This window comes from Euprymna scolopes, chromosome 12 (genome assembly GCF_053919585.1).
Source record: "Euprymna scolopes isolate OS-2025 chromosome 12, ASM5391958v1, whole genome shotgun sequence".
Lineage (NCBI taxonomy): Eukaryota > Metazoa > Mollusca > Cephalopoda > Sepiida > Sepiolidae > Euprymna > Euprymna scolopes.
In genome coordinates, this window is record NC_136493.1 from 131067751 (window position 1) to 131088114 (window position 20364).

A 20364-nucleotide genomic window follows, 5' to 3' on the forward strand; every position below is an offset into this window, starting at 1 on the left:
GGAAGCTTGGTTGGCCAAAGGAAACTTGGAAATAAGTGATTGGACAAGACTGCACAGAGTGGAATTTGACGACTGGTGGACTATGAGAAATGAAGAGTGAGCTTGCATAATATGAGAAAATGTCTTCATGAACAAGGAGAAAAAGTGACATTAAATGAATAGAAGAAGAAAAAAGAAAATATTAGAATTGTTCATATTATTTGGATTCATCGGACTACTTTTTACAATTGATTTTTTTTTTAAGTACTCTAACCACTGCACCACGGGTCCTCAGTGTGGGCGACCGAAAAATACAATTGCGAATTACTTAGAATCTCTATCCAGTCACGGCTGACGGAACAAGAGCACGCTATCCTCATGAAGTAAATAAAGGGGTCCGCTTGAAATTCCGTCCAAATTCTCGAGTTCGACAGAAACCTTCTCAAGCTTGACAAAGAAGGTCGGAGGTTACATCAACCGAAACGTTGTGAAAATCACACTCGATGAAAACAGTAGTCCAATGAATCCAAATAATACGAATAACCAATCCTCATCTAAAAAATTTAGAAACATTAGAGTTATTTATATTTGCCTGGTTTTACATTGACTTTACGATTAGGTAAGGGAGATAACTTTGTTTAAACATTCAAAATATTTAATTGTTTTGGACACTTTGCCACATCCTTTATATGATAGGATTAAATAATTTTTTTATTAATTTTTATTAACTTATACATTTTTGTTTTTTAATAAAAACATTTCTTATATTAAAAAAATAAATAAAAATTTGTATAATGTGCATAACTGTGACTAAAATATCATATCCCAAAAATCGTGTAAATTGATCAAGTAGTTTTATTTTAAAATAAGAGAATCAAATTTTACATAGCAACCAATGTTATTTAAGAAAACATTATTAACTATCATTGATTTATTATATAAAAAAATAATTAAAATTAAACTAAAATGAAAAATCAAAGAAATTATAGTAAATGAACAATAAATAGGAAATAAATAATAAAGAAAATAAATAAAATAAATAATAAAAAAATAACAAATAAATAATTAAAAAAAAAATACTATGCACATACATGCATTAAAAAGTTGAACTTAAAAAAAAAATTTAATCGAAATTGATTGGACGTCAATCTGTGTTCGTTCCAATAATGACTGACTAGAGGGAAAAAAAATATAAGACCAAACATATCTTTTTCTAATGTCATCTTTGACAATGTGATTTTAATCGCATTCCACGCTAACAACACCCTGTATACTCAACAGGTGATAAAGAAAATTATTGAAAAGAAAAAAAAAAAATTGTTATTCAATATTTTTAAATATTTGTACAAGCAATGGAGGAAAAAATACTTTAGTAAATATTTGTCTTAATTTGAATAAAAAAATCATGTTAACAAAAAGTTTTTTAAATTTTATTCAAAAAATATTTATTCATGAAAGATTACCATATGTTTTTTTTAATTATTTTAATTTTCTTAAAGTTTTATAAAACTTGTCCAATAATTATCATCACATTTTATTTGCAACAACAAAAACAATATTGTTCTTAGTTTTTCAATAATTATTCATTTAATTAGCTTTGTAATAACAAATAATATCGAAAAAATTGTCCAGCATTTTCATGAAAAAACAAGGCTGATAGCCATTAGTCGCATGCTCTCGTGTAATGAATAAATGTGTGAATGTAGGATTGGCATGAAATTCTTAAAGATAAACTAAAATGACCAAAAATTGGGCTGAAATGATTTAAATAAATAAAAAGTAAATGACTTAGAATGACTTTAATGAACTTAAGGATGAATTGAATGATCTTAAGAATGACTTGAATGCTTAAAAAATAACTGGAATCCTTCAAAAACAACTTGAATGATCTGGAGAATGGCTTGAATGGCTTTGAGACTGACTGGTTGTAAAGTGGGTGATCATTTTACATTAAATTAATAGAGAAAAGTGATCCCCCATTTTATATCACATAAGTACAGCATGTAGTAAGAACAGATAGTACACTTTGATCTTGGCCAAAAGGCCAAGAAAAGCTTAAAAAGCTAAGAACAGCATGTATTAACAACAGACCTTTGATCTTAACCAAAAAGGCCAAGCACAAAAGTGTTACGGACAGACAAACCGACTTAGAGAGTCGCTTGCATGCAACTAAAAATCAAAATTTTTGTTCAACACTTTCCAGCATTTTACATAAACTGCCTGGAAAATTCTGACAATAGCACTGTCCTTATTCTGCATAAGTACCTACAAAGCTGATGAATATCCTTCCCCTGAGTAAGATCAGTTATTTTTGTGTGCAGCAGATGTACTCCAGCCAGCTGTCTCCTTTGCTTCAGTGAACCTGAAAATCGTTGTGCAGAGATTCTCAGGAAATTCCGCATGAAATCTGAAAGTGCAGCAGATCAAAAAACCCACTCATAGACTGCATTTGTTGCATCCTATGCAAGATGGGACGGGCACGCAACAACCTACAAAACTGAAATGGCTTGCTTCGTACTCTAGTCAAGCATCTAGCCATTCTTATGGTTAGAAACTCTCACTTCCATAATTTTATCCTTTAGTTCTTGTAAAAAATTAGGGGGGAAAAAATTTTAAGTTTCTGGTCAGAATCTATCCATATAACACTTATCATTGGCAAGTTCTTGATCTTGAAGTGGTATTTCTTTTAGCTCCTTACATCAAGTGACTTCATAACTTGTCTGGAACGATTCTCATTAAAAAAAAACAACTTATCTTTTGGATTCGGTTAAATTAACTGCATGCAGTACAGCATATCTACTACATGATTATCCAAACACTCTATAACCTACAAACCTGAAATAGCATTCTCCCTACTTGAGTCAAGAGTCTACCTATTCTTATGACGACAAACTCTGTGACTGAAACAAAAGGTAAAGACAAAGTAAAAACAAAAAGTAGGTTAGGTTTCAATCTATGCTGAAGTAAAATTGCCTTTGCTTTCCACTAGGCGATCTTTTTGCTTCCAATATTTCAATGCGCACGCTCGGTAGTCTCTCAACTTCAATATGCAAGAAAGGCAAATCATAACAGCATTAAACTTGCCAGCGATGAGATTAAAGCTATAAAACCATGCAGCTCTTTTTTTCTGTAAAAATTGAATCTTTTCTGTTTTTAATTCCTTTCCAGCATTGTTAAAATAAAACTTATTTTTTGTTAACATATAATTTCTTCTGTAGTTATATATTTTATATAAAAGTTGAATGTATATTCTATCAAATGTGAATTCAGTTAAACTAATTAGATGCAGTAAGCGCATATCTACCAGGTGATTGTTCAAACCATCATTCTTTACTAGTAGTAGAAACATGCTTGATGAGGGTTGCCGACTATTCGGGGTTTAATGTATTCAACAGCAACTCTTTGTAGTAACAGCCTGCATTGTTACTGCATCGATGGACTGGTGCTGTGTGAATGAAGAAGAAAGCCTATTCAATTCATCCAGAGTAAACGCTACAGCATGCACAAAAAAAAGGACCTACATAGAAACATTTTTGGTCCACCTACTCTAACAGTCTCCTAACCATATTCTGTGCAACCACCAAATTCTGGAACTACTCGAGAAACTGACAAGATTAAATTGTGGCTGAAGTGTAGATATGCAGAGACAGCTTTTGTCATATCGATATGAGCTGTTGTATTGATTACTTTTGATTTAATGGTAAAATTAGGGTATCATATGTGTACAACAGACTTAAATGTCTTTAATTTGAGCCTTTTTTTTTTTTTTTCTTTTTTTTTTTTAATCATCTTATGATCCTTGACATTTGGCTAAGGATGTACATCCTCATTTTTATTTATTATTTTCATGCATTCATTTTAGTAGATCACAAATTGTATAAAAAATTTTTAATCTTTTTATATCTATTTTTTGTATATTTTTCTTTTTCAGTTTGCCCAATTTGCCCTATTGACGCAGACAATGTCAGTGTTTGCAACTTATATGCTGCATTTTATTGGTTCCAAGAAATTAAAGATTATTATGTTTGGACAGTTGGTAAGCTAACTTTCTACTAGCAGGACCTGTGGAAATTCCATGGAATGAGAAATATATTTAATCAACAAATATGTTTGGATCACTCTGATATTTTTTTGAATAGTGCAAAAAATTAGTTTTTTTAACAAAAAAAAACAATAACACACAACAAATATGAGTTTAACATTTCTATGAAAATAGTGTCCATTGTATTTTAAATATAGAATTGACCCAAATGAGATAAATTAATAAGTACTAATAAATACTCAGAAAATAATATTGTGCTACATAGTTCAGTACAAATAATAAAATTGCATCGTAAGAGGCAATCTTTAATTTACTCCTTCAATCCAGCACCTCTAGGCAGACGATATTCTTTTTTGTCCGGTTTTTTTTTTAATATGTAACATTTTGCTGATTTCTTTCTTCAGTAAAGAATTGCTGCAGATCAAAATTACGTGTTTGTTTCTTACACTATTACAACAAAACTCATATATTATTATAATGATCTTTGAAAACAAGGATACATCAAAGAGAGGTCACGTTTATAATTTTGTTCAGGATTAAAGCCAAGTTTCGTGGTCCTAGATATGACCTTAAACTATATCCGATGGTGAAGCCCCAGCTTGCGGGTTTTAGGGAATGTGGAGCCACCCTTTAATTGCCATTTCTCCCACATCCACTCTGACCCAGAGTGGTAATACCTGTTAGGGTCCCAACTATGGGTTAAATAGAAATCGAAAAAATATACTCTATTATAAAATTGTTCTTCAAAATCACTGGATTCAGTATTAAATAACCTAAAAAGGGTTATGCCGTAAAACAACCAACCAACCAAGTTTTGTGAATTTGGCTTTGAAGCAATTTCGCCTTCAGAAATTGTATTTGGCTTTTTTCAAAGCATAATGTACAAACTAAGGAAGGAACGAATAGATTATTATATAAAGTAGAATATTCATTCTATTCAAATTTTTTTTCTCCTTTTTCCTTTACTCTTTTCGTTCATCATTTTTCTTTTCTTTCATAGACACTATCCCAAATAGTATCCCTCTATGTCCAAGTTGCTATATATCTTGTTTGAGGTGAAAGAAAAAAAATGTCTGACAACAGCATAGCAACTCTTTATACCCTCCTCTTTCTTGCAGCCAAAACTCAGAATATTATTTAAAAGAAGAATGAGAATGGTTAAACAACATACAAAGCTCAAAATTGCCATTGAAATCAAATGCAAGATGATGACTTCTTTTTTGCATACATCATCACACTGTACACATGTTTTTTAATGTTAAAAATGTGAGAGATTAATGAATGTCCGTAGGCGTGTTAGTAAGTTGAATTTGTACCACAAAAAGCATATTATAGTGTTCACTTGTTTTTTGTGGGTGCATAAACTCTTTATTAAAAAAAAACAAAGAAAATGCCTCCATTTTAAGAACCATGTTTATTTTTTAATATTTAAATATCTATTTTATTTTTTATATATTTAAATGTGATAAAAGAAAAAAAGTTGATCTAAACAAGTAGTAATTTATGATTCAGAATTTCTTTTGGATTATTTAGACTACTGCTCTCATCTTAGATGTTATTTTCAGGTTTGGGTCAATATAACCTCCAACCTTCTTCTAGTATAAAATTAAACACTCTAACTATTAATTATAATAGATAAAAAATCGCAAAAATATTAAAAATAATATATATCTATGTAAAAGCCAGGTACGTCCAGGGATGGAGTACTGTTGCCACATCTGGGTAGGAGCAGAGTTCAAAATAGACTTTGTAGCCTAGTGGGGATGCCCTTTTCTTTTCTCTGCAACCTCTTTCTTGCAGAATAGATATTGCGAGCCTGTCTCTGCTTTACCATTATTTTCATGGCAAGTGCTCATCTGAGCTCCAATCTATGATCCCACTTGCCAAACTTTCATGAAAAACACTTGCCTAACTGAAACCACTGTCAATAATTTCCCCTTTATCTGTGCCAAAGCCTGAATGTAAATTTCATGAACGAAGCTTCTTTCTTAGAACTGCACGTCTGGAACTCTTTTTCGTTTGCCTGTTTTCCAGCCGACTACAATTTGGTAGTTTTCAAGTCCAACGTAAACAAATTCTTGATGAACTGTCCCCCTTAAGTAATCCAGTTTACCAAATTTCCACTACTAACGATTACTACGATATTGTTCCATTGACTACTGTACACTCTTTAACCCTTATCCTTGAGTGGCCTCCGTAAAAAAAAAAAGAAGAATATGGACTCTCTCTATGAGTGTCTACAGTTTAATGATCAGTTCAAATGTTATATATATAAGACCAATTAGATTCTGTAAATTAAATATTACAACAATTTATTTTTTTGACAAAGAGTACAAAGAAAATAAAGATTCAATTTTTGTAAACTTTAATTTATAGGATTTAAATTTGTTATATTATTGCTCTACCTTGAATATTGGGCTTTTTCATCTGGTTGGGATTGTCATATAAATATTAATACTATTATTTACTTTAAATTTACAAATTTATTTAAATTGTACATTGAAATTATAAATTTCCTTCTTGAATATAGATATATGTCTGTGGTAATAAATAGTGATAAGATGTAAGATTCTACATCAAAACAAAAATAGGTTTAAACTTCTAAATTTCATACTATGATTGAGCGCAACGGATAAAGTACTTGGTAAAATGCAGTTGTAAGTTACTATTTTCTGAAAATTGTAAGATAAATCCTGAGTATGGGCAACACTCAAAATACAATTGCAAATTACTTAGGATTTCTACCAAGTCATGACTGACAAAACGAGAGCATGCTACCTCCGCGGATTAAATAAAGGATTCCGTTCAAAATTCTGTGCAGCTTCCTGGGTTTGACAGAAAGATTGCTAAGCTCTAAACGCTAAACATGAAGAAAATCGGAAGTTACATCAGCAGAAACATTGTGAAAATAACTTAAAGATGAGAATGAGTGGTGTGATTAATCCAAATTATACGAATAAACCATTTATCTTTTTCGTGGTTTTTAAATTCGTTTTTCTACTTTTTTTTAAAGAAAGAGAAATAGTTTTATTTTTTACTATTAAAAAACTTTTCTGTAAAGTTTTTAAATTGAACACTTTTAAAAAAATTATTTCATTGAATAATTACATTTTTTTTTTTTTTTTTCCTTTTCCAGTTTGGTTGGCTTCTAAGTTGGATTTTGTTGTTTATGAATGAAATGTTATTAACATCATTTTATTTTTCTTGTCTCATTACTGTCTTGGTAAGTATGGTTACTCAACCTCTTTTATTTTTTTCACCCTTCTATGGTGTTTTGTTCCGTGCTTATCCAGCCCCACCCCCATTAAAAAACAAAAATACAGAAAAATCTGTATTATGTATATATCTGTTATGGAACGAAAATATCATATTCCAAAAATCATGTAAATTCATCAAGTATTTTTATCAATAAAATAATTTTTAACAATTGGAAATTGTAGACATTAGAACAAAAAATCATCTAAGTATGTTGACTTATCTCCCTTGTTTTCTGGGTCTGCTCAAAATAGTATTACAAGAAAGTCACTTCTCGGTTAGCCATAAAATTTGATTTTCTTATTTAAAAATAAAACTATTTGATCAATTTACCTGATTTTGGGAATACAATATTTTGTTTCCATCATGGGTACATACATCATAGAGAATTTTCTTTGTTTTTTAATATAGAAGGAATTCTAGGCAAGCACCTTTTGTTTCTACCATAAAATATATAGTTGATCTTGTTTAGCAATTTAATATATTTTATAATATGAAATATTAGTGGGTATCTTGATGAGTATCTCTCTCTCTCTCTCTCTCTCTCTCTATATATATATATATATATATATATATATATATATATATATATATATACTTCTCATTGAGACAAGTGTTATTAAAAAAAGTACAAAATTTTTCTGTTTCACTATTTTCTTTTTTGCATTTTTCTCAAAATTGTTTAGGTTGGATACTTATGGATCCAACCTAAACAATTTTGAGAAAAATGAAAAAAAAATTATTTGGAGATTGGAGAAGGTAAAAAAGAAAACAGTGAAACAGAAAATTCTTTGCTTTTTAATAGCACTAGTCTCAATATATATATATATATATATAATATATATATATATATATATATTATTTCCCCAAAACCTCTGACCTTGATGAAGAAACTTGCTGCTATGGTTTTAAATGATCTGAAATAACAGCAAGAGGAGACTTGATTCCAAATATTTCTCATATGTTATATCTACCCTCTTTTGGAAATAGGGTACGATTATGAATATCTCCAGTATCAAATAATCCTTATATACTCTGAAATTTACTTTATGTATATAAACCAGAGAGGGGAGATATAACATATGAGAAATAGTTGGAATCAAGTTTTCTCTTACTGTTATTTCAGATCATTTGAAACCAAAGCAGCAAGTTTTAGTCTTCCCTCTATCAAAGCCAGAAATTTTGGGAAAATGTCAGATATTTTGTAATTCATATGCAAAACTAGGAAAACAAATAACTATGATTGAAATATTGGTAAAGGTACAGTAGCTTTCCACCCACAAAATATCCTTTAAAATTACTACTATTATAGGTTTTTGAGGGTGCTGAAAATGAAAACAACAGTTAAAATCCCAGGAAACGAATAAGTTCAATGAGATGAATAAATTACACTTTTAAAAAGTGTGGAAGGGGGATCACTTTTTGATATTAATTTAACATAAAATAAACATCCACTTTATAGACAAAGTGGCCATAAAGTAGGTGCTCATTTTATGTTAAATTAATATAGAAAAGTGATCCCTCACTTATTTAAACAATGTGTGACCTTAAAGGCAAATATCACATAGCTCACTACACAATTCAGGTCATTAGCTTTTCAACGAGCCTTCATTTGTTAAATTTTGATCCGAGGTTTCAAACTTATAAAATTGCCTAACAAAGTGGCGTGTGTGTCTATATATATCGTAGCCAAATTGAATATTGAAATTCTCATATCTTTGGTTCTATGGGACGAAGCTACATGAAAATTTGCAGGCTTTTTGAAGATTATAATACTATTCTATACTTAAATTTTTGTGACAATTGGTAAAAAAGAACCTATATTTTCAAACCAATAAAATATGCCCAAATTTGCCTACATAATGTCCTAGCAGGCCAGCTTTAATTTTGCTGCGTCTGTTGTCTCCCCTGTGGCCTTGCCAGGCCACTAATATATATATATATATATATATATATATATATTAGTTTAAAATATTTGTTTGGGTGGATCTAACCTCATGTGTAAACAGGATATGTCCTAGACAAAAGGTTGCAATGGAGTGTTTTATGTTTTATTTATTGTTTTTAATTATTGTTATTATTCAATCAAAAATAATTTGGATATTCATCCACACTTGGTTTCATTATTTTCAGTATTATTAGGCTTAATTTTATTATTAATTTATTATTAGGCTTAATTTTATTATTATTAATTTATTATTAGGCTTAATTTTATTATTATTAATTTATTATTAGGCTTAATTTTATTATTATTAATTTATTATTAGGCTTAATTTTATTATTATTAATTTATTATTAGGTTTAATTTTATTATTTATTTATTATTAGGCTTAATTTTATTATTAATTTATTATTAGGTTTAATTTTATTATTATTGATTTATTATTAGGTTTAATTTTATTATTATTAATTTATTATTAGGTTTAATTTTACTCTGCTATTTCAGTCATAGTTAGACAAAAGAAAAATTGATTCATACTTTTTCTTTCAAGGGTTTTAGTCCAAGTGACTTGAACACATTGTGATCCTAGATATGACCGTAAGAGACATCCAGTGGTGAGGCCCAATTTGCTCCCACATTCATTTTAGCCCAGAGTGGTAATACCTATTAGGGCATATGGTGTGACCAAATCAGGTTGTCTGAAGATATTGGTTTTCAGACCAAAAATGCACCAGCGATTGATATTATTATAGTTTTCTTTTCTCTTTGAAAATTCAATCATTTTCTGCAAAGTTTAATACAAAGACAAATTTTTTTCTCCAAAAACCAAACACCGTGAATAAATGTTTGAAGATGTACAGAACTTGAAGCATAAAAAAATCTTTTTCCAAAATAACTGGATTCTGCATTAAATAACCCAAAAATTGTTGATATGCCGTTAAAAAAAAAAAAATCAACCAACCACATTAACAAGACTTGAACCTAGCATGTCATGCCCACCGTCTGCACTTGTAGACATTACATCTTCTGGATGTCCTTGATATGGAAATTAGTTTTCTAGGAAGGAAAAAATTATGAAATAACACTTATCCTTAAACAGGATACTGCCAAATAAACTAGTTAAATGAGGCATGATTCAATAACCAGCATCATTGCCTTGAAACTTTCTTACTGAATCCTGCATGTCATATCTTGAATGGCGGCAGGTCAATCATGTTGAGATGGCTATTCTTTAACACTATTTCAGCTTGAAGTCTCTGTCATCTGTCTTGTTGAGATACTATCAATGTCGCCTACCCCAAAAGTGTTAGAAAGTAAGAAAAAGAGGAAATAACTTGATAGAAAGATAATGAGGAGGAAATTGTTCACGAAGGTATACTAAGGAAACTGAAAAAAGATTGTTTATCAAGATGTGGCAGGTGGATGGGACAAAAGATCAGACATAGAGATCAATATATTTAGAGTTATTTTATGGACAGTTTTAGGAATGGGGTGAGTTTTACGACAGTTAAGGACAGTTGCCAATTTGCAACAGTTATGTAGGTTGTGGCTCAGAGCAGACTGAGATGAGCTGACAACACAATCACAACAGAAAACTAAGATGTTGACGTTAGTGCTTAGACAATCATTAGACCATCACAGAAAATGATGGTATCACACATGCAGTCAAAGCTCAACTGGTATCTACAGAATTTGTCAGTTTGTATTTTCTATATTTCCTATATTGTATTGTTTTTGTTTTTTTTTGTGTGAACTTGTGCTTGTCACCTCTGCAGATGTCAATTTGAGAGACATTTTTCGTAATTTTTTGCATTTTTACTAATTCTGACACGTGTTAGTATGTAATTGTGTTTTTACATAAAAATGCTTTCTTTAAAAATCATATTATACTGTATATTTTTAAAAATCATATTATACTGTATAAACACCAAATAAATTGTTGGTTTTCTTTGTATACAACTGAGAAGAAATAAAAGACCACAGAAACAGCATTGTGGTCAGTGAGTATTGTCGAACGGAGAAGCACATGGTCACACATCGTTATAGTGATGGTTTTGGTAATTTGAGCATGCAGCTTGCAAACCAGAGGGGGAATTAATTTGCAGTGTAATCCTCCCTAGCTGGATAGTGCAAGCATATCATGGGTTGTTGAGGATGTAAGCTCTTGGGTTCACAAGTAGTCGATCCTTGATGGTAAAATCGTGACTTTATTGTTTATTTACATGATGTTGCAGCAAAATCCAACAATCGACAAAAAGAAAATGAAATCTATATTTTTACAAAAATGTGAGCGTGAAGGCATTTCTTAACCTATATACTAAATTTTTGATCTACAGACTGGAAATTTGGTATGTAGGGTATTCAGACATGTGGAGAACTTTTTAATCAGAATTCAGAATAGGGGCTTAGAGGTCAAAATTGAAAAATTGGTACCTGGGAGTCATCGGATTTTTATCTGTTTGTCAAGTATTTCACGGCTGCGCATGCACGGTTGTGAAACTTGACAGATTACTTATGTTAAGAATAAGTAGGTTTGAAAACACTTTTTGAAGATTGTGTCAAGCTCATGTAATGTTTATCGTACGTGTCTCCTCACTGTCTTTAGGTTTTGGTTTCGATCTCAACTTGAGTAATTTTTTTTTTTACTTCCAAGAAGTGAACTGTTAAAAAAAAAAAAAAAGAACAATACTCGCGTGCACATGTCTCAGTTTCTTTTCTTTAATTCATTTCTTTTAAGGAATTTAATGTTACGTTTAATACCGACAGTATTTCTGTTTATAAAAAATAAGAATTCTGTATGAATTAAAGTATAATATCTATACGTATTTTACAATAGGGCAATGCCAGCCGATCTGCTGGTAGGCAATAAAATCAAAAATTGAATATGAAGAAACTCGACATTTTATTTGGTGCTTGTGCAGTATAATGAGATTTTTTTTAAATGCATTTTATGTAAAAACACAATTATGTACTTGCACATCATGTCAAAATTAGTAAAAATTACGAGTAAAAATAAAATATATCGAATTATAAAGTTTTATCATATTGATTAATGTGGAAGAGTTTTTTAAATCAGGGGAGGTAATTGCGATCTTTGATTTTGACGAATCCATTGCTTGAAAATAGAAAATGGCAGATCACTAATATCCATTTCTTTTTGCAAAAAATAATTGTAGCAGATCTACTCTATTATTTTCTGTAATTTTTTGGAATTTTAATTTTGACATAGCATGTATGTAATAGTGTTTTTTTTTTTTTTTTTAAACCTAAAATGCATTCTTTCAAATCCCATTATACTAGCACTGTTTATTTAGCAACAGTTATATACTACTACTATATAATGCTGTTAGTGAAAATGACCATCTCAAGATAGGTGCAAAGTGAATCGCATGGTTTAGTGACCATGTCCTTGTCTATAGTGGCAATTGCCTCCAGGGTGGTAACCTTCAGAGAGTCAACTGTGTTGTGGGCATGCTTATTGGCCTCAATTACTCTCAGAAGAAATAGTTAAAGATGTTGCAATAGAGTGAGGAGGGCAACCGCATCAGCAATCAGCTGTGAGGAACATTATTGGTCAACCACACTCAAGTCGTCTTGGCTTTGTATGCAGATGCGAAGTCCTGTTGGAAGATGTAGAAACATCCAGTAACAATCTCATCCATTCAGGCCATTTACCATGCTCCTCATCATTTCTCATTAGATGGTTTGCTTTTTGTCATGCCAGATTTTACTGCAACAATCTGTATTTATTAAGGAGTTTCATAAGTTTGTATCAATTCATGAAATTTTACATTATGAAATCACCCAGCTGTTATATGCTGTGGGACCATGTGCTCCTTCGGCTGTTAATATGTATTTGATGGTAACTCGTGCATACAAAATTATTAATGGTGTTTCAGTCAGTTGAGGAGGAACATTGTTGATCAGCCAAACTTGAGTTGTCTTGGTTTTGTGCATAAGAGCAGAATCCTGCTGACAGACATAGGGGTGTCTGGTGGTGATCTAGTCTATCCTGAGCTTCACCATACTCTTCAGCACCTCCTCGTATTTTGTTTACTTTTTTTTTCTTATGCAAGGTGTTGCAACACCTTGCATAAGAACTCATATGAATGCAAATAGGTGTTCATAAAAATCTTCGTTAACTAAGGGAAATTCTCCATTTTTGATCAGGTTTAGTTTCAGCTCATACTGATAAACATTTTTTCTTAAATTTTTTACTAAACATATTTTTTAATATTTATTGTCTTTGGTTGATAGTCACGCTGTGGGGCCATGTGCTACCTTTCTCGACAACAGCATCAACCTCAACACTATTTCCGTGGTTTTCTTCTCCTTTATTTTTCTCTTCTAGTTCTGGTCTTGCCATGTCGTTGTGTCTCACATTTATGACTGCTGAGGAGGTGAGCACACGTTCACACGTATAAAAAGTAAACAATGCAACACATTCTGTGAATGTCAATTCAGCTTTCTCTGGGTGAGTGTGTGATACCATCATGAAAAACGATCCTCTAAACACTAATGTCCACATCTTAGTCACCTATCAGGGCCATGTTTGTCAGTCAGTTGCGCAATCCATTTTCCCATCTGCTTCAGGTCACAACCTACCTTTTAATTGGCAACTGTCCTCAACTGATGCAAACTTAAGACTCTCCGTAAACTGTCATAAACTCTAAACATATTGACCTCTATGTTTGATCTTTTGTCCGAATCACCTGTCACACCTTGATTAACCATTTTATTTCAACTGCCTTTGTGTTCCTTGGTGAACAACTTTCTCCTAATTTTCTTTCTAGTAACCTCACTTCCTATAACCTTTGTTCTGCTTATCAACTTATTTTCTCTTTTCATTAGTTCTTCCTCTTATTTTTTTTACTTAACACTTTGTGAGGTGATTACAACTCCATGCAAATTATCTTTGTTCAATTTTCTGTTTCTTATCGGTTCTGTTGTAAATAAAAATTTACAAAATTTAAGACATTTTTATTTCATTCCTATTTTTCCAGATCATCATGTGGATGGAACCTTTAATTGTTAAACTGAGGTTATCTATTTTGATGTGGGTAAGAAATTTTGTTAATATTTTATTTTTTTAATTTATTTTATCGCTTGAAAAAAATAATTTAATAAAAAAAAACATTTTTAATCCGTTTTTATTTCTTTGATTTTTTTTTTTTTTTTTTTTTTTTTTTTTTTTTTTTTTTTTTTAAGATACTTTTTTCCTTTCATTCATCTTTCTTTTCTTTATTTTCTTTTTCATCCTTTTCTTTACATTTGTCTTTTGGTACATGTACAGTTTAATCAAGACATTAAAAAAATGAAAATATCGAAAAAAAAAAAAAAAAAAAAGGTTATATTATACGTATCAGTTATGGAACAGTTCTCCGAAAAAAAAGTAGAGTTTCTTTTTTTTTTTTTTTTTTTTTTTTTTTTTTTTACAGCGAAAGACAATTTCTTATAATACCAAGCAAAAGGTTCAATTTTTAGGAAGAAAAGCTATTATTAAAGATGGGGAGGGAGTGTTGGCACTTTACATTGAGTTATCTCCCCGTAATATGTTCAACAAATTCCATAATTGCTGACTTCAACGCACTCTCATAAGAACATGTTTTTCGCTGTAAAAAAAAAACTACTCGATCAAATTAAATGAATTTTTTTTTTTTTTTTTTTGCAGAGATCTTCAATCCAGAACGGATGCGTACAATATAACCTTTTTTTCAATATTTTCATTTTTGAATGTCTTGATTAAACTGTACAAGTACCTGTTTTTTTTTTCTTTTATCACTTCAATTCTTCGTTTTTTTTTCTCTCTTAGTTTCCCCTCCCTATTCTGCTCTAAGCAAATCTGACAACCTAGTCCACAAATTCCAAAATTCCATCATGACAAGTTTCAAGAAAAAATACACGATTAAACCCGGTTCTCCAACTTCCAATGTAGACCCCTACTACCATGTCTCCTTCTCCAACATCAGGGGTCTACATTCTAACCTTCCAGAGGTTGAAACCCAATTACAGGAGACTAAACCAGACCTTTTATTTTTAAGCGAAACTGGCAATTTCCCTAGAAGAGTTCGCAATTAAAGGATACTCTAACTTAACTTCCAAATCTGACCCCCAAGATCGCCATGGGCATGGAATATGTGCCTATATTAAAGATGGCTTTCCATGTGGTAGAGACATCTCCAGAGAAGATCCTAACTTACCCTATATGTGCTTCCGGGTTGCATTAGCTCACACTACTGCATTTATATTTACTCTCTATCGCCCCCACAACAGCGGAGTTACTATCTTTAAAAGCATATCTGAGAAAATTGACCAAGTCCTATCTGCTTATCCTTCAGCTAACATTCACGTATGTGGAGACTTCAATGTTCACAATGTGGAATGGTTGACCCACTCAAACAAGACCGATGATAAGGGGAGGTTCTGTCATGATTTCTCCATTGCTTATGACCTCACTCAGATTGTTCACGAACCCACCCATGTGCCCGACAATGACGGCCAGTATGCGAGTCTACTAGACCTTTTTCTCACAACTTGCCCTGAACCATGTTCAGTTTCTGTTCTGTCTCCTCTTGGATCTTCCGACCACTCTGTTGTATCAATTAAGATAAAAATGGAATGTAATAAGTCCCCAGACGTACCTCTCCATCGTACAGTCTATCGATACACTAAGGCTGACTGAGATAGCTTCCGTACATTTATATCGGATCTACCTCTGCGTTCCATGTTTAAAAAGAATGTGTTCTCTATAGTATCAGACCTGACGGAATGGTTAATTGTAGGTATAGACCGTTTCATACCCTTGAAAAAGTTCCAGCAAAAACCTAACAGCCAGCCATGGTTCTCTTCAGAATGTGCTGCTGCCATTGCGCACAGAAATCACTTTTTCTACTGCTTCCAACGTAATAGATGTATGGAAACTAAAGCTGCTTTCAGGACTGCCAGCAACCATTGTAAGAAAGTAATAAAGAACGCAAGAGAGTTGTATGCTCAATCCGTCAAGTCCAAAGTAGCTGAGCAGCAGCTTGGTTCCCACCAATTTTGGCAAATAGCAAACAGAATCCTCAACAGAAGCGTGTAGTCCATCCCAACTATCATCAATGGACCTGAGGTAATCTCGTCAGCATCAGATAAAACCAAACTCTTTGCCAAGAACTTTGCAGCTAATTCTACCCTTTGCGACCAAGGCCGCCAACCCCCAATATTTCCTCCTGTATTAGAAAACACACTATGTGATATGCATATATCTGTACGTGATGTTGCCAAGCTAATCAAAAACCTTGATTCCAGTAAAACAACTGGCCCTGACGGTATTCCAATTATAGTACTCAAAAAACTTCAACCAGAAGTAGCGCCCATACTTACAAAACTGTTTAAACGTTGTCTTAAGGAGAATAGTTTCCCATCACCCTGGAAAATCTCATCAGTATGCCCTGTATTTAAGAATTCAGGTGATCGTTCATCCCCCTCTCAGTACAGCCCAATAAGTCTCCTGTGCGTCATGAGTAAGTTGTTGGAATCTGTGTTAAATAGAGAAGTAATCAACCATCTCAAACCAAAATAATCTTCTTAGTGACACTCAATATGGCTTCCCGTTCTGCTAGATCTACAGCAGATGTGCTTACAGTTATATCTAATAGGATTAGCAAATCTCTCGACGGAGGCAACCTTTCTAGGGCAATTGCTCTTGACATATCTAAGGCCTTTGATAGGGTATGGTATAAAGGTTTACTTCACAAGATCTCTAGCTATGGTATAGCTGGTAATGTCTTCTCAATTATTAAATCATTTCTTTCTGATAGGTTCATAAGAGTAGTAGTTGAGGGACAAAAATTAGAAGCTCACAGTATTAATGCTGGAGTCCCTCAGGGGTCGATCCTGGGCCCAACTCTTTTCCTGATCTACATTAATGATCTTCCAAATCACATCCTTACATCATTTGTAGACATTTTTGCTGATGACACTACCATTTATGGTAGCACATCTAAGACAGTAAACGACCAAGTTCTCTACGATTCTCTCTCCTCTGATCTTGAGGAGCACGTGGTACAATGGGGAAAGGAGTGGCTGGTTACTTTTAATGCATCTAAAACCAAGCTTCTCTCTTTACATCACCAACATTCTGATCCACATCTGCCATCAATTGAAATGAATGGCTCTCGTCTTCAGGAGGCCTCAGGTTTTGACAAGCTTCTGGGCTTGACCGTTACTCCTGATCTTAAATGGAACACGTACATCAAATCTGTTGCCAAGGCTGCTGGAAAAATGGTGGGATCTTTCTATCGATCCAGTAGATATCTCCCTGCTGATGCAATTCTCTATCTATATAAGAGCCAGGTACGTCTAAGGATGGAATACTGTTGCCACATCTGGGCAGGAGCTGCTAGAAAGGACTTGGCCTGCCTTGATAGAGTTCAAAATAGACTTCGTAGCCTCGTAGGAGATGTCCGTTTCTCTTCCCTACAACCTCTATCTCACAGAAGAGATATTGCGAGTTTGTCTCTGATGTATCGTTATTTTCATGGAAAGTGTTCGACTGAGCTTCAATCTTTGGTCCCCCCTCGCCAAACTTTCACAAGAAACACTCGTCTAGCTGAAAACACTATCAATAATTCCCCCCACTCTTTATCTGTGCCTAAACCTAAACGTAGATTCCATGAACAAAGCTTCTTTCTTAGAACTGCATGCCTGTGGAATTGTCTTCCATTTTCCTGCTTTCCAGCTGACTACAATATGGTTGTCTTCAAGTCTAACGTAAATAAGTTCTTGATGAGCCGTTCCATATAAGTTAACAAATTTACTGAATTTCCATTACTAATGATTATTATATTGTCCAATTTCTTCTGTACACTCTTTAACCCTTATCCTCGAGTAGCCTTGATAATGTGGTGATGCCTATGTAAAAAAAAAAAAAAAAATCATAATTTTTTTTTTTGCTTGTCTTTTTCATCCCTTTTAACATTTTTTTTTTTTTTTTTTTTTTTTTTTTTTTTACATCCATGCGGACATTTTTGTTTTTCTATCGTTTTTTATATTTTCTATTCTTTCAAACTTTTGAACATTTTTTTTTTTCCTTTTAACTATACATTTCTATACTAAAAAATGTTCTTTTTTATCTAGACTGTTCAAGGAAGTTTTTTACTCTCAGGAACTGTTGGATTGAAGATATTAATTGGAAAATTATTGAAAATTTCAGATGATGTAAGTTCAGAAAAATCTTTTATTTAAAATGGGAATATGGTCAATCATGGTCAACATTTAACATTTTATGGTTTTATGTTAAAGTCTTCAAAGCAATTCACATTTCTTGTTGACAAGTTTTTAATGCCGACTCTACATTGACAGCCAACTGGAATTTCAGAACAAAACAAATAGGCGATAGGACGAAATTCCATTTTAGAAACGAAAGTCGTCCCAAAAATAGAGCCTCCTATTTTTTAACTCAAAAAGTTGAACAGCTATGAAGATGGAAGTGGTACCATTAAAATGAGCAACATTTTGTGCTTGAGAATTTATTTTTCTACATAGTCTCCACCATTCTCAGTGCACTTTTGCCAGAAATTCAATGACACTTTTCTGCTTCTGACACACATCTATGATAGGAGTTGCTGTCTCAAAGTCTCACTTTCAGGTCATGAATGCATAAGTTTAATCATCATAACAATGCAATTTGCAATAATGTATGATTCATTCGGGTGGAATAAAAAATAGAAGGCATTACTCTTGAAACATCCTTCATACTTTCTTTTGGAGAAAGCTTTAAAATAATTGGCCATATAAAGCCATTAATTGAGGGGAGGGTGATAAGAAAATTCAATTCCTTTTGCACTAATTGTTTCCTCTTATTGAGAAGTTAATTGTTCTTTTTTATTTATTTAATTTTTTTTTTCTCTAGGCTCATATTGGAGATATTCTCCGGGCCAAATTTACAGATTTTAAAAATTTCCATACGCAATTGTACACCTGTTCTGCCGAATTTGACTTCATGGAAATTGAGGTAAAACTATATTCTGTCTCACCCTTTCTTTTTCTTACTCTCTTTGTTTCTCTGCTCACCCTATCTCTCTTTCTCTCTCTCTCACATTTTTTTTTTTTTAAACATAAAACTTTACTGATTTCCTCAGAAAAATCAAAGAAAAATATTTTGCCATTTTTAAAATTTTTTTTTTTGTATTATGCTTCTGCTTAACTTCTTAAAAACTAACTTTTTTTTTTAATTTATTGTTTTTTTTTCCCCCACAGACTCCGATGCGAGTATCAAAGACATTGTTGGCTCCTGGAGCATTGTTAGCTGTGCTTGGAATTATTTGTTTGGTAAGAATTTTTAACAATCTTCTTCACCTGTATAATACTAAAAATTAAAAAATTTTACAGAAAAAGCTGGAAGTAATATTACAATATTTCTTTTTCTTTTTGTTCTAAGAATTTGAATGAATTCTCAGCTGCTTCCTATTTGTTTCATAAATCTGATCTCCTCCCCCTTTGTTTTTTTAATATGCCCCCACCCTTTATATGTCTGACCATTTTTTTTTTTTTTTTTTTGTACAAATATGCCCCCCGCTCTTTATAAATCTGACCATTTTTTTTTTTTTTTTTTTTTTTTTTTTTTTGAATATAAGTCTGACTGGGTTTTTTTTTTTTTTTTTTTTTAAATTTAATTTTATGTAAATCTAAGGTTTTTTGTGTATTTTTATTTTTAAATGTTCATATGAATCTGACCATTTCTTTTATTTTTTTTCTATAAATCTGACCATGTTTTCTGTCCTGCTCACAGGTTGGATATCAAGAATTATTATCTTGGAAAAGGAAAAAGTCAGTGAAAGGCAAAGATGAGAAACAAATTCAAGAACCTTTAGTTAAGTAAGTAGATTTATACATATAAATAATTGGATCTATCTAATTTACATATGTGTTTGCAGTGTATATAGTCGTGCGTCATGAAATGGAAGTGTATAGGAAAAGGGGTCAAAAGGAAACAAACATTAACTTAGATTTAGTATCATAACAATTCCCCTTTTTTGCTTAAAAAATTGACCATTTGTTTGTAATTTACATTTTATTTAATTTTTTTTTCTTTCCAGACCAGACAGGAGCAAACCACATGCAGAGGTTAGTGAATTGTTTTGCTTTTTAGAAATGCTTCTTT

The 20364-nt window shown here is 32.0% G+C and overlaps 1 protein-coding gene and 1 pseudogene across 1 annotated transcript in view; one reads left to right on the plus strand and one right to left on the minus strand.

Annotated features, from left to right (window-relative positions):
• The window catches only part of LOC145291481 (protein C-mannosyl-transferase DPY19L1-like), an 87072-nt gene that overhangs the window by 54400 nt on the left and 12308 nt on the right, over window positions 1-20364 (plus strand). Inside the window, exons 10-17 of the mRNA XM_080137363.1 lie at window positions 3911-4015; window positions 7158-7244; window positions 14222-14278; window positions 18339-18419; window positions 19114-19215; window positions 19461-19532; window positions 19993-20078; window positions 20300-20327. Coding sequence (XP_079993489.1) covers window positions 3911-4015; window positions 7158-7244; window positions 14222-14278; window positions 18339-18419; window positions 19114-19215; window positions 19461-19532; window positions 19993-20078; window positions 20300-20327 — 618 coding nt within the window. The remainder of the gene's footprint in view (window positions 1-3910; window positions 4016-7157; window positions 7245-14221; window positions 14279-18338; window positions 18420-19113; window positions 19216-19460; window positions 19533-19992; window positions 20079-20299; window positions 20328-20364) is intronic.
• LOC145291749 (U2 spliceosomal RNA) lies at window positions 1911-2035 on the minus strand (annotated as a pseudogene).